General features: G+C 37.5%; 2 protein-coding genes across 2 annotated transcripts in view; one reads left to right on the top strand and one right to left on the bottom strand.

Moving 5' to 3' along the window:
* The window catches only part of DNAJC9 (DnaJ heat shock protein family (Hsp40) member C9), a 47,845-nt gene that overhangs the window by 11,609 nt on the left and 22,029 nt on the right, over positions 1 to 14,207 (bottom strand). The gene's annotated exons all lie outside the window — the stretch shown is intronic.
* FAM149B1 (family with sequence similarity 149 member B1) overlaps positions 1 to 14,207 on the top strand; it is a 59,845-nt gene that overhangs the window by 31,015 nt on the left and 14,623 nt on the right. The window contains 2 exon segments of the mRNA XM_079899426.1: positions 4,658 to 4,825; positions 8,417 to 8,604. Coding sequence (XP_079755552.1) covers positions 4,658 to 4,825; positions 8,417 to 8,604 — 356 coding nt within the window.

Here is a 14,207-nt window from a genome sequence, read left to right as displayed (position 1 = left end):
ATCAATCAAGACAAATTAGTGTCTAGGTCAAAATGGAATTCCAGGAACTTTATAACAATAGAAGATGGCAGCATAAGGAGAAAACACAGCCCAGAAAAGGACCATGAAGAAGATGAGTCTGAGGACATTTCCATTTGAAAAGAAACTATGCAGTCATCTGCTTCAAGTTAGCTTAAGGGGCTTACCTACCCTTACTTTAAATACATACCTCAACAAAAATTAACTATAATATCTAATAAGTTGCTAAAGTATATGACTATATGCAGAATTATAACCCTTAAAAAATCATTAAAGAATGGAGAGCTCAGAAATAAACCTCTGCGTATATGAGTAAATAATTTTCAGCAAGGGCGCCAAGACTACACAATGCGAAAGGACAGTCTCTTCAACAAATGGTGCTGGGGAAAGAATGCAAAAGAATGAAGTGGGACCCTTATACCATATACAGAAATTAACTCAAAATGGATTTTATAGACCTAAATGGAAGACCTAAAACTATTAAAACTCCTAGAATAAAACACAGGGGAAAAGCTTCAGGATATTGGATTTGGCAATGATTTATTGGATAGAACACCAAAAGCTTAGGCAACAAAAAGCAAAAATAGACAGATGGGACTACATCAAACTCTAAATTTTCTGTGCGTCAACAGAAACAATCATCAGAGTGAAAAGGCAACTTATGGCATGGGGGAGAATATTTGCAAATTGCATGTCTGATAAGGAGCTAGTATCTAGAATATATGAGGAACTTCTACAATTCAACAACAACAACAAAAATAACCCAATTAATAAATGGACAAAGGGGGGCTTCCCTGGTGGCACAGTGGTTAAGAATCTGCCTGCCAATGCAGGGGACACGTGCTGTGGAGCAACTAAGCCCGTGAGCCACAACTACTGAGCCTGTGCTCTAGAGCCAACGAGCCACAACTACTGAGCCTACATGCTACAACTACTGAGGCCCATGCGCCTAGAGCCTGTGTTCTGCAACAAGAGAAGCCACTGCAATGAGAAGCCCATGCACCGCCATGAAGAGTAGCCCTGGCTCGCCACAACTAGAGAAAGCCTGTGCACAGAACAAAGACCCAACGCAACCAAAAATAAATAAATAAAATACAATAAAAAGAAAGAAAATGTGGTATATACATACGATGGAATATTACAGAAGGAAATCCTGTCACATGCTACAATAGGGATGAACCTCAAAGATATTATGCTAAGTGAAATAAGCCCGTCACAAAAGGACAAATACAATATGATTCCAGCCATCTTTAGTATCTAAAGTAGTCAAATCATAGAAACAGAAAGTACAAGCGGAGTTGCCAAAGGGAGGGGAGGAAGGGGAAGGGGCAATGAGTGTTTAATGGATATCAGAGTTCCAGTTTTGCAATATAAGAAAGTTCAAGAGATCTGTTGAACAATAATGTGAACATACTTAACACTGTTGAACTGTATGGTTTTAAATGCTTATGATGGTGTATTTAATCTTATATTGTTCACCACAGTTTTTAAAATATCATTAAAGTGACATGGTATGGTTTCTCCTAAGCCCACCTCCCTCATGTCACTCATTACAAATTATAGCTTTTGCTTTCATTTTCTTTGATTTTTTTTTTTTTACAACTGTCCTAAATGCAAGAGCCCAGTCAAGCTAATTACAAATCAGACTTTTTCAGACATAAAGAGCTTTCTGAAGCTCTCCAAAACCATGGAGATGTTCTCTTTCCGTTTTTCTACTGGTAGGGCCATCCACAATCATATTTCCTTTCCTAGTGTACTAAGTTATATTTTCTTCCTTTTGGCATCATGAGATCACAACTTCATGTAACTTTCCTCTATTTTGATCATCGCTAGAGGTCCACTGGAAGATGGAGTGGAGTTGAGAGTGGTTAATTGTACTTTTCAGATCCTAGTCAGGAAGGAGAGAGCTCTTGGCCACTTGTTCCTCCTAGCCAACCTGGAGGGCCTTGCAGTGATCACCTCCATGAAGGCTGCAGAATTCTGCCTCCTAAGGCCTACACCTGAGGGCTGGCTCCAAATTAAACTCTTTGTTTAAATAAGAAACCCAGCAAAGTCATTTTATCCTCCATGCATGTGGGAGAAGAATAAAGTGGCAATGATTTCTTTCCGCTCACAAGAAAACAGATCTGAACTTAAATATTACTATCAGGGCAATACATTATTAGATAAGACCACTGTTACTTTTTTAGTAAGTAAGAGAATTACAAACATTTTAGAAGTTAAAGGTTATTTTCCAGACATGGTAATCTCTGAAGTCTGATGATTTAAAAGATCCCTTTGTTAGAAACAACATTTGCAAAGACAGCTTTATGATGTAGAATACTATCTGTTCTTTGCTGCAGCTTTAGGGGAAATGGGAACACTTTTCCTTCTCATCTAACTGAAAATTTTTTTAACTGACAAAAAGGCCTATACTTTGTTAGAAAACTCTATTTTTTTTTCAGAGCAAGTAATTCCATTAGTTACCACTGACTAAAAAATGATTGGTTAGTAATACAAATGGAACGATACAGTAGCACAATAACATAAGGAATGCTGGGAGTGGAGTGTTTGACATGGGTTTGACAGCTTTTAATTTTGTCATGTTGTCATGTTGAAAAAAAATACTAACACCACTGTTTTATAAAAGAAATGACATATTAACACAAAAAAGCATGTCTCAAAATAAGGACAGTCCTTTTCAAGAAAGGGCATTTTGTAGTCTTACTGAGCATTGTTCTTATTTTGCTCATTTTGATGTGGATCCGTAAAAATTTTGTCATGGATTGCCATAAATCTGTTGACTAGATTTTGGGTATCACTGTTTAGAATTTCAGAACAGAGACTTAAAAAACCTAAAGTCTCAAGTTTAGAGACTTTTATAAACGATAATACCAGCTGGTTTGGATATATTTGTTCTTCAAACTGTTTTCCCATCTCTTATTGTCTCTCTGTCTCCCATGCCTCCTGCCATGGTCCAGGCTCTCATCAGCTTACCAGCTCTTGTTTCATCTTTTGCCCTAGCCTCCTAACCACATTGTCCTCTTCATCACCACCATAGTCATCTTTTAAAGCAAGGATGCTGTCATTCCCCTTCTTAAAAACTTCAATGCCATTGCTATCAATTAGCCAAAGTTAACAAAGTACTTCACAGTCTGGCCTAATACCCTTCCAACCACTTCCTATGAACAATACACCTTATTTAACGGCTTACATAACAGAGAAATTTCTCTTTTAAAAGAAGTCTGGAGGAAGGGTATCTAAAGATAGTACAGTGGTAGTATGGTGTTTTCAGGGTCCTAGACTCATTTCATCTTTCTGCTACATTGTGCTAGCCCAGGATACTTTTCCTGAGTTTTGGGGTTTTTCTTGGTGGTCCAAGACAGCTGATAGAGTTCCAAACATGACATTCACTTTCCAGGTAGCAGGAAGCAGGAAAGGCAGAAGGGCAAAAGGGCACCCCTTAAAGCTAACCCAGTTCTCTTTAAACAGCCTCCCCAGAGTCCCACATAACAATTCTGCTCATATCTCATTGGTCACATCTGGCTGCAAGGTGGTGGGAAATGTCATCTTTGAGGTGCGTGTATTGCTCTCCTGAATTAAATTGGCATGATGTATTAGGAGAGGCAGGGAGAATCGATATTGGGGGCACCTAGCGTTCTCTGCCACATATGTATAGAGTTTTTTGAAATTACTGTACATATTTTATAATCTTTTTATAATTACCATTTTATTATGGGAATCTTCCATTTTGTCCCCCAACATTAATTTAGTAACCTCATAGAATTCCACTGCATGAATATACCATTATTTAAACAACCAATCCCCTATCCTATATTTTGAAAAAGTTGGGCCAGTTTTGAATTTTAGCAATTATAAGCAGTTCTGTGATGATAATTTTTATAGCTAAATCTTATAGGTCATATCCTCGAAGGAAATCCCCTACAAATGAAACCACTGAATCAAAGTTTATTTCTGTTTTAAGGTTTCTAATGCATATTTCCAAAATGTCTTCCAAAAAGATTTTCCCACTAGCCTTGCTGAAAAGTGCCATAGGTTTATTCTTTTTTCATTGTTTAAAAAATACTTAAGGTACAAAAAGGTATAAAGAATAACACAAAGCATACATTGGTTATATTTAATATTTGGTTAAACTGAGAGCCATTTAAAAAATTGTACTGCTCAGATTTGACTGACTTTCTCCAAAGTAAACCTGCTGAAGTGAAGGCGTCATCATATATTCGTTGAATACCTGGGTAGGATAAGAAATTTAAATAGAAGTAAGGGAAGATACTTGCCCTTTAGGAGTATACATTTTGAACAATGACGGAGTTATTGAAATAAGCATATAACCTCCTGAGGTACTTTAAAGAGCTAATTATGAATGTAAATATTATTAGATTTTTAAAAATATTTTATAGCCATAGCTGTTGCATCTGAAAAGATAGCAAGCAGTATTCAATAGTGCATAATATACCTAAGCAGAGTGGGTCTATGGCTAGTATTTATTTATCCCTGTTCTGAGAAATAACAGGTATTAAGGTTTAGAGTAGCCCAGGAAGGTGTCACTAGGGCAAGGGACCTTGAGCTGAAACTTGTGCGAATGAGTTCCTTTGAGAACTGTTTATGTTGAACATAATTAATATTTTTCCTCTTCCAGATTTGGTATTAGGGGAAAGAAGTTACATTTTTCATCTTCATATGCTCCTAAAGCATCTTCCATTGCCAAATCCCCTAGCTTGTGTTCTATGGAAAGAGAAGAGGAAGACTGTATAATCTTCTCGGAAGGAATAATAGAGGAATACCTAGCATTCGACCACACAGATATGTGAGTATTATGTCTTTTAAACTTTTTACTCCCCTGCTATTTTGTTGTTAATATCTATTTTTTCTAAAGTATACTACCAATACTACCTATAATTAAGTTGATGTCTGTTTATTTCTTTTCTATTAGTTCTCAGTTATCCAGTGTCATGTACTTAGTTGATATAAATTCCTATTGCTTTCACATACCAGTCTTCCTTGTATATTTTCTTCCTACACACGCCATTTGCCTCTTCCTGAGATTAAACATTTTTTAAATGAATTTTTTTCTCCACATAATTTGATTTTCCTCTTTGTAAAGTATCACCAGTAACTCATGAAAACTTTATTCATCTGATTCTAAATCCAGTGCTCTCCTCACTATTCCATGCTACTTTTCTGATATATTAAACTCTTAAATTATTCCTCTAAGCCTTTAAAAGCTCAGAATTGATAGTCACAGTAGTACATCTAGAAGTGAGGATTTCATTTTAGGCTGTGAGGCTGTGGTTAGGTCTAGTTAGTGTCACATGATTCTGGACTTCTTCCCATATTTCCTACTGAGCCATGTTTACTACATGCTCAAGGTACACAGTCCTAGGGTCAGGTAAACACAACCCAGATTTCCAAACATAACACCGTTGAGCTAGCTCATTGTTCCAAGGGAATCATAAGTATGCTGTTTTGGTTTTGCAGAGATTGCCCCCTTCCCTTTCACTTCATCTGGCCTGAGTCAAATTATCCATATTTTCTCTTCCTTTTTCCTCAAAGGTCTTTTCCCTTCATTTTAGCTTATAAAAAATACAGTAGATTTAACTAATTTAAAATGTGATGTTCATGGCTCATAGGTGTCCCTGGGGCATCTCTTCCCCTTTCCTGATAGTAAACTGAAATGAATTTTCAGGTAAAATGGAAGATTTTTAGAAAGGCAGTCTTCTCTTTAGAGATATCACTGAGATATTGAGATGTGATGAATGAAAGCATGTAAGTTTGGAAGAAAATGAGATATGAAAGATTTTTTTTAAAATAACTTGGGAATAGGGAAGGTCTTTCTAACCATAGCACAAAATCTACAAGTCATTTAAGAAATTCTTTAAAAAACTACATAAAATAGTATTTCTGCATAGAAAAAATTCATAGAGTCAAAAGACAAATGACAAACTGGCAAAAATATTTGCAGTTCATGCATAGACAGAGGCTTAATTTCCTTAATATGTATATCAGTAAGGAAAAGATTAAAGATGAAACAAAGAACATGAATAGTTCACATTATAAGAAGATGGATTTTAAATATATGAAATGGAATTCATTCACAATTAGAGATACAAATTAAAACTATAATGAGTATTCTTTTACATGTCAGACTATCAAAGAACAAAAGATAAAGGAGGTTAATAAGTCCTTGAATGAGAAAAGAGGCATATTCTTTCACTACTGGAGAATTATACCACCTATTTATTTATTTATTTATTTACTTAGGTTTATCAAAAATTTATTCTTCTTTATTGTCAGCACGTTCCATGGTATGGATGTACCACAGTTTGTGCACCTGTGGAAGGACACCTGGGCTATTTCTAGCTTTTGGCTATTATTAATAAAGCTGCTATGAACATTCACGCACAGATTTTTATATGAACAAAAATTTTTATGTCTCTGGGATAAATGCCCGAGAGTATACTTTCTGGATCCTATGTATACCACCTCTTTAAATTGAAATGCACATACCCTTTGACTCAATAATTCTATTTATAGGAATTTATCCTACAGATATAATATCCATGTAGCCAAAGAAGTACATACATATTGTTCCCAACTTAAGATGAGTTGACTTATGATTCCTTGATTTTGCGATGGTACAAAAGTGATACATATTCAGTAGCAACTGTACTTTGAATTTTGATTTTTTTTCCCTTGGCTGGCGATATGCAGTATGATACTCTCTCGGGATGCTGGGCAGCGGCAGCAAGCTGTGGCTCCCAGTCAGCCACACAATCATGAGGGTAAACAACCAATATACTTAAAACCATACAACCATTGCTTTTCGCTTTCAGTAGAGTATACAATAAATTACATGAGATATTCAACACTTTATTATAAAATAGTTTTTGCGTTAGATAATTTTGCTTAGCTGTAGGCTAATGTAAGTGTTATGAGCACATTTAAGGTGGGCTACGCTAAGCTATAATGTTCAATAGGTTAGGCCTATTAAATGCATTCTTGACATGATATTTTCATAAATTCATTGGGCTGTAACCCAATATGTAAGTTGAGGAATATCTGTAGAAGGGTATTAATTGCAGTATTGATTATAAAAGCAAAGGTTAGTTGATCAATAACTGTCTAGTTAGATATATTATGGTATATCCAATGGAATACTCTGCAGTTACTTTTGTTTGTTGCAGTTATTTTTAAAAAGAGGCAGATTTATATACATTGATAGGGATCATGGACAAGATACACTGACAGAAGAGTGAGGTGCAGTACAGTGTATAATGTAACTATCTCTCTGGACCTACGTGTTTGCTTCTGAGAATGGGGACTGGGGGACAGAGATGTAGGAGACTTATTTTTCACTACATACATATATTTCCTTCTATACAATATGAATTTTTATCATATGACTATGTTATCTCCTCTAAAAAGAAATATAAATTGAAATACATTTAATGCTAATCAGCCTCCTCTGCCACTTAATGCCAGGCTAGCTCTTCCTTGGGAAAGGAGAAGCAAAGGGAGTCTGGCTGCCCTGCTTAAATCTCTTAGCATCCTTCTTACCTGCCTACAGTTTCCTATTTCATTCTTGAGCACTTTGTTGCCCCAGGAGTAACTTTCACTGTAAAGGTACTTCTCTCCACCCAAGCCAGTTCCAGAATTTGCTTTGTCTTAGTTTATAATACATCTGTCATAGATAAGCACATCCATCAGCCAAATTTTCTTCCCCCAGAAATCTGGGGCTACTGGCACTCATTGCCAGAGAAGAGACAGACTTGCCTAACTGGAAGTTTCTGGATTATAGATACACAGTCTCCAGAAGAGTCTCAGAGTAGTTTCCTGTGCTGTTGGGCTTCCCTCTTTTTCCTTTACAGCCAATTACCAAATGTTTATTTGGATTAGTAAAAGTATACTAATTTTAATAATCTATGTGGACTACTTCCCTAATGAATCATTGCCTCAAATAATTATGCAGCATAATCACAGTTATATGCTCATCGTTAAATGTGTCAAGTTAATATTAATCTAAATGTTACCCAGTTACAACAAAAAGAGTATTTTTGTGTGCTTAATTGTCATAGGTTGCTTGTTGATCAACTTTAAATGCCCATCTATTTAAAGCTTAAAAAAGTACAATGATTCTGTCTTCTTTTTCTTGTTCTATTTTTTTGGCAGAGTAGGGGGGTGGGGTGGGATGGATGTAAAAAGGGAAATGCAGAGTCTCCTCTGTTGAAAACTCCCTTAGTTCACAAGCCTATTTAATACCTGTGCTATATATGCGGGGAGGAAGGGGGGGGTGGTGGCGGGGAGGAGCATAAATCACACTCCTAAGCAGCCAAAAGACAGTGGTGAACACCCAGTGAAGAATAACCATGAAGTCTTTCCTTCTTGCTTCTGTTAACAGGGAAGAGGGGTTTCATGGAAAGAAATCAGAAGCAGCTACAGAGAAACAGAAATTAGGGTACCCACCTATTGCTCCATTTTACTGCATGAAAGAGGATGTCCTTGCTTATGTGTTTGACGATGTGTGGAGCAAGGTCCTAAGCTGTATGGAGCAGCTGACACGTAGTCACTGGGAGGGATTTGCTTCTGGTAAGGCTCTTTGTGAAAACAATATAAAAAAATAATTGTTTATGCTTTCCAAACCGTAACCAGTCTATTAAATTATATGTTCATTAGTACTAAAGAATCATATTTGTATTTCTCATAGAAACTAACAGATATTTGGAAAGTATCTGGGAATGAGTGCATAAGTAACAAGGCCTACTCTATGATGACTAGATAGAGATTGTGCTTTCTCTTTGAATATAATTATTTGTGAGAAAAAACATGTGCAAATACATTTAAAAAACTGCTTTATTGAAGAATTGATATACAATAAACCAATCATATTTCAAGTGTATTATCTGATAAATTGACCTATGTATACAGCCATGAAACCATGAGACAATCAATACAGTGAATATATCCATTACCCTCAAAGTTAATAACCTTGTAATCCCTCCCTCCTGCCCCTACCTGACCCACCATCCCCAAATGACAAGTTATCTGCTTAAATGGTATCATGTAGTATTTACTCTTCTTTTGTCGGCCTCTTTCCCTCAGTGTGATCATTTTGACAGTCATCCATGTCACTGTGTGTGTCAGTAATTTATTCCTTTTATTGTTGAGTTGTATTCCATTGTTCCACAACTTGTTTATCCATTTATCTGTTGATGGACATTTGGATTGTTTTCATTTTTGGACTATTAATGCTGTTATGAACACTAATGTACAAGAATTTTGACACATATTTCCTTTTCTCTTGGGTAGATTTCTTCAAGTGAAATCGTTGAATTATATGGTTAAATGTATATTTAACTTCTTAAGAACTGTCTGTATTGATTTTCTATGTTGCACAAAAATTATCACAAACTTAGCAGCTTCAAACAACACACATTTATTATCTCACAGACTTGTGGGTCAGAAGTCCAGGAACAGCCAGCTAGTCATTTACTTAAGATCACACAAGGCTGCAATCAAGGTGTTGGCTAAGGCTGGGTTCTCATGTAGAGGCTCAACTAGGAAAGGATCCACTTCCCCTTTTGTGTGTTTTTGGAAGCATCCAGTTTCTTGTAGCTGTAGCAGTCATGGCAGCTTATTTCTCCAAAGCCAGCAAGAAAGACTGAGAGCTAATCTGCTAGCAAGACAGAAACTTATATAACATAATCATGGGGGTGACATCCCATCACTTTTACCATCATCTTTTGATCTGAAGCAAGTCACAGGTCCTGCCCATGCTCAAAGGGAGGGGTTTAAACGAAGGTGTGAACATCAACAGCTGAGAATCATGGTGGGGGGGTGGGGGGTGCACCTTGGAATTTGTCCACTAGTCTTCCCACTGGCCCTTAGTGATTCATGTGCTCCCACAGGCAAAGTACATTCAACTCCCTTCAAAGGTTTCCAAGAGAATCATCTATTACAGCATCAGCTCCAAAGACTTTGAATCAGGTCCTGGTATGAATGAAGTTCCTGGATGTAATACAGGAAGTGAAATTACTGGGGCACAATTCCTTTCCATCTATAAACCTATGAAACTAAAGCTTATATACACAGGTATATAAACATCTAACTATATAATCCAGCCATTCTACTCCTAGAGACAAGTTATTTGACCCCAACACACCCAACATACAATAGTGGGCCAGGAAAAAGATAACCATTATAGACACTCCAGTTAAAAGGCTGGGGTCAGGGAGGTGAGAGTAAAAAAGGGTCCACAGCAATTCTGAAATCCAGCTGTGAAAATACTGGGAGTTCCTTCATTAAGTTTTAATTAAGGCCTGGAAATAATCCTCTCAGCTTTCTGCTCTACCCTCTGAGCTCTTGGTTTTGACCTCTGAGTCATCCTTCCTTTTTCATGAAACATAGCACATTTTTGTAGCTAAGTAATTTTATTAGGCTGCTTCCTGCCAGAAGAATTTTGGGGGTCTGATAGCCTTCCTTTATTTAGAATCTTTTGCCATCTAGAGAGATTGAGAATTTTCAAAATCATCAAGTCCTGGTTTCTTTATGTTTAATAGTTTTTCCCTCAATTTATCTCTCTCATCTCGTGTTTGATTATAAGCAGCAAGAAAAAAATCAGGCCTCACCTTCAACACTTTGACTGGAAATCTCCTTAGCTATACAACCAAGATCATCACTTAAAAGTTCTGCTTTCCATGTGACCACAGGAGACCATTTCACTAAGCTCTCTGCCACAAAATAACAAGCATCTCCCTACTTCCAGTTTCTAATAACATGTTCCTCATTTCCTTCTGAGCCCTCCCCTACAGCTTCCTCCAAATCCAGATTCCTACTAAGTCTGTTCAAGGTAATTTATGTCTTCTCTATCATGCTTCTCAAAGTTCTTCTAGCTTCTACCCATGAACAATCAAAAATGAAATTAAGGAAACAACTCATTTATAATAGCATCAAAAAGAATAAAATACTTAGGAATAAACTGAACCAAGGAAGTGTAAGACTTGTATGCTGAATACTACAAAATATTATTGAAAGAAAATAGAGAAGACCTAAAGAAATAGAAAGACACCCTCTGTTTATGGATTGGAAGACTAAATATCGTTAAGATGGCAATACTCCCTAAATACATCTACAGATTGAGTATAACCTTATCATAATTCTAACTGCCTTTTTTGTAGAAATGATCCTGAAATTCATACAGAAATGCAAGGTATCCTGAATATCCAAAACAATATTGAAAAAGAACAAATTTGGAGGGTTCATACTTCTTGGTTTTAAAACATAATACAAAGCTACAGTAATCAAAACAGTGTGGTATGGCATAAGAACACATACTGATCCAAGGAATAGAATCAAAAGTCCAGAAATAAATCCACACATCTATGGCCAACTGATTTTCAACAGGGGTGCCAAGACCATTCAATGGGGGAAGAATAGTCTCTTTAAGAAATGGTACTGGCAGGGAATATAGCCAATATTTTATAATAACTATAAATGGGGTATAACCTTTTAAAATTGTGAATCACTATGTTGTACAACTGAAACTTACAGAATATTGTAAATCAACTATATGTCAATCAAAAACAAATTCAGATAGGAAAAAAAAAAGAAATTGTGCTGGCACAACTGGATAGCCACATGGTAAAGAATGAAGTTAGACTCTTACTTCACACCATATACAAAATATCAACTTGAAGTGGATTGAAGGTACACATTTAAGAGCTAAAACTATAAAACTTAGAAGAAAACATTGGAGTAAATCTTCATGAGCTTGGATTTGGCAGTGGATTCTGATATATGACACCAAGACCACAAACAACAAAAGAAAAAATAAATAAACTGGACTCCATCAAAATAAAAAACTTTAGGGTGTATCAAAGGACATTATCAAGAAACTGAAAAGACCGCCTACAGAATGGGAGGAAGTGTACGTAAATCATACACCTGATAAGAATCTAGTACTCACAGTCTATAAAGATCTACAACTCAAAAACAAAAGAAAAAACAACCCAATTTAAAAATGGGAAAATAGGGCTTCCCTGGTGGCACAGTTAAGGATCCGCCTACCAAAGCAGGGGACATGGGTTCGAGCCCCAGTCCAGGAAGATCCCAGATACCGCAGAGCAACTAAACCCATGCGCCACAACAGCCTGCGCTCTAGAGCCCACGAGCCACAGCTACTGAAGCCCACATGCCTAGAGCCCATGCTCTGCAACAAGAGAAGCCACCACAATGAGAAGCCCACACACCACAACAAAGAGTAGCCCCCACTTGTCGCAACTAGAGAAAGCCTGTGTGCAGCAACGAAGACCCAATGCAGCCAAAAATAAATAAATAAATTTATTTTTTTAAAAATGGGCAAATAACTCAAACAGACATTTCTCCAAAGAAGATATACAAATAGCCAATAAGCACATGAAAAGATGTTTAACATCATTATTCATTAGGGAAATCAAATCAAAACCAAAACCACAATGAGACACCACTTCAAACCCACTAGGATGGCTGTATTTTTTAAAAAAAAAGAAAAGGACAATAACAACTGTTCATGAGGTTGTGAAACTGGAACCCTCATAAATTGCTGGTGGGAATGTAAAGTGGTACAGCCACTGTGGAAACAGTTTGGCAGTTCCTCAAAAAGTTAAACATAAAATTACCATATGACCTAGCAATTCCACTCAAAGTTATATAATCAAGAGAAATGAAATATATCCACACAAAACCCTGGCATGAATGTTCATAGCAGCATTAGTCATAATAGTCAAAAAGTGGAACCAGGACTTCCCTGGTGGCGCAGTGGTTAAGAATCTGCCTGCCAATGCAGGGGACACGGATTTGAGCCCTGGTCTGGGAAGATCCCACGTGCCGCAGAGCAACTAAGCCCAGGCACCACAACTACTGAGCCTGAGCCTTAGAGCCTGCAAGCCACAACTACTGAGGCCGCATGCCACAACTACTGAAGCCCATGTACCTAGAGCCTGTGCTCCACGACAAGAGAAGCCACCACAATGAGAAGCCTGCGCACTGCAACGAAGAGTAGCCCTGCTCGCCACAACTAGAGAAAGCCCACTCACAGCAATGAAGACCCAATGCAGCCAAAAATAAATAAGTAAAAAAATTTATTTTTTAAAAAAAGTGGAACCAACCTAGACATCCATCAACTGATGAACGGATAAACAAAATTTGGTATTCAAAACAAAATTTGGTATATCCATGTGTTATGGACTGAATTGTGTCCCCCTCAAAATCCATATGTGGAAGCCCTAACCCCCAATGTGACTAGGTTTGGAAATAGGGCCTTTAGGGAGGTAATTAATGTTAATTGAGTCAGAAGGGTGGGACCCTAATCCTATAGGGTTGGTATCCTTGTAAGAAGAGGAAGAGACATCACAGCTCTCTATTTCTGTGTGTGTAAAGAGAAGAAGTCAGGCAAGGACAGAGGGAAAAGGCAGCTGCATAGGAGCCAGGAAGAGAGATCACACTATAAACCAACCCTGACAGCACCTTGATCATGGACTTCCAGCCTCCAGAACTGTGAGAAAATAGATTTCTGTTATTTAAGCCATCCAGTCTGTCATATTTTATGGCAGCTTGAGTAACTAATACATCATGCAATGGAGTATTATTCATATATTAGAAGGAATTAAGGGACTTCCCTGGTGGCACAGTGGTTAAGAATCTGCCTACCAATGCAGGGGACATGGGTTCGATCCCTGGTCTGGGAAGATCCCACATGCCACGGAGCAACTAAGCCCCTGCGCCACAACTACTGAGCCTGCGCTCTAGAGCCCTTGAGCCACAGCTACTGAAGCCCACATGCCACAACTACTGAAGCCCATGTGCCTAGAGCCCGTGCTCTGCAACAAGAAGCCACCGCAATGAGAAGCCTGCTCACCACAACTAGAGAAAGGCCGCGCACAGCAACGAAGACCCAACGCAGCCAAAAATAAATAAATTATTTTTTAAAGAAAGGAATTAAGTAATGAAGCATCTTAAAACATGGGTGAACCTTGAAAATATTACGTTAAACGAAAGAAGACATACATAAAGGGCCACATATTGTATGATTCCATTAAGGTGAAATTTCCAGAACAGGCAGGTCCATAGAGAAAGTAGTTTAATGATTGCCAGGGGATGGAGGAAGAGGTGCATTGGGAGGTATGGGGTTTCTTTTTGGAGTGATGGAAATTTTC

Source organism: Stenella coeruleoalba (genome assembly GCF_951394435.1).
Source record: "Stenella coeruleoalba genome assembly, chromosome: 16".
In the NCBI taxonomy this organism is placed as follows: domain Eukaryota; kingdom Metazoa; phylum Chordata; class Mammalia; order Artiodactyla; family Delphinidae; genus Stenella; species Stenella coeruleoalba.
Note: the sequence above shows the minus strand (reverse complement) of the source record. Positions and strands in the feature narration are given on the sequence as shown.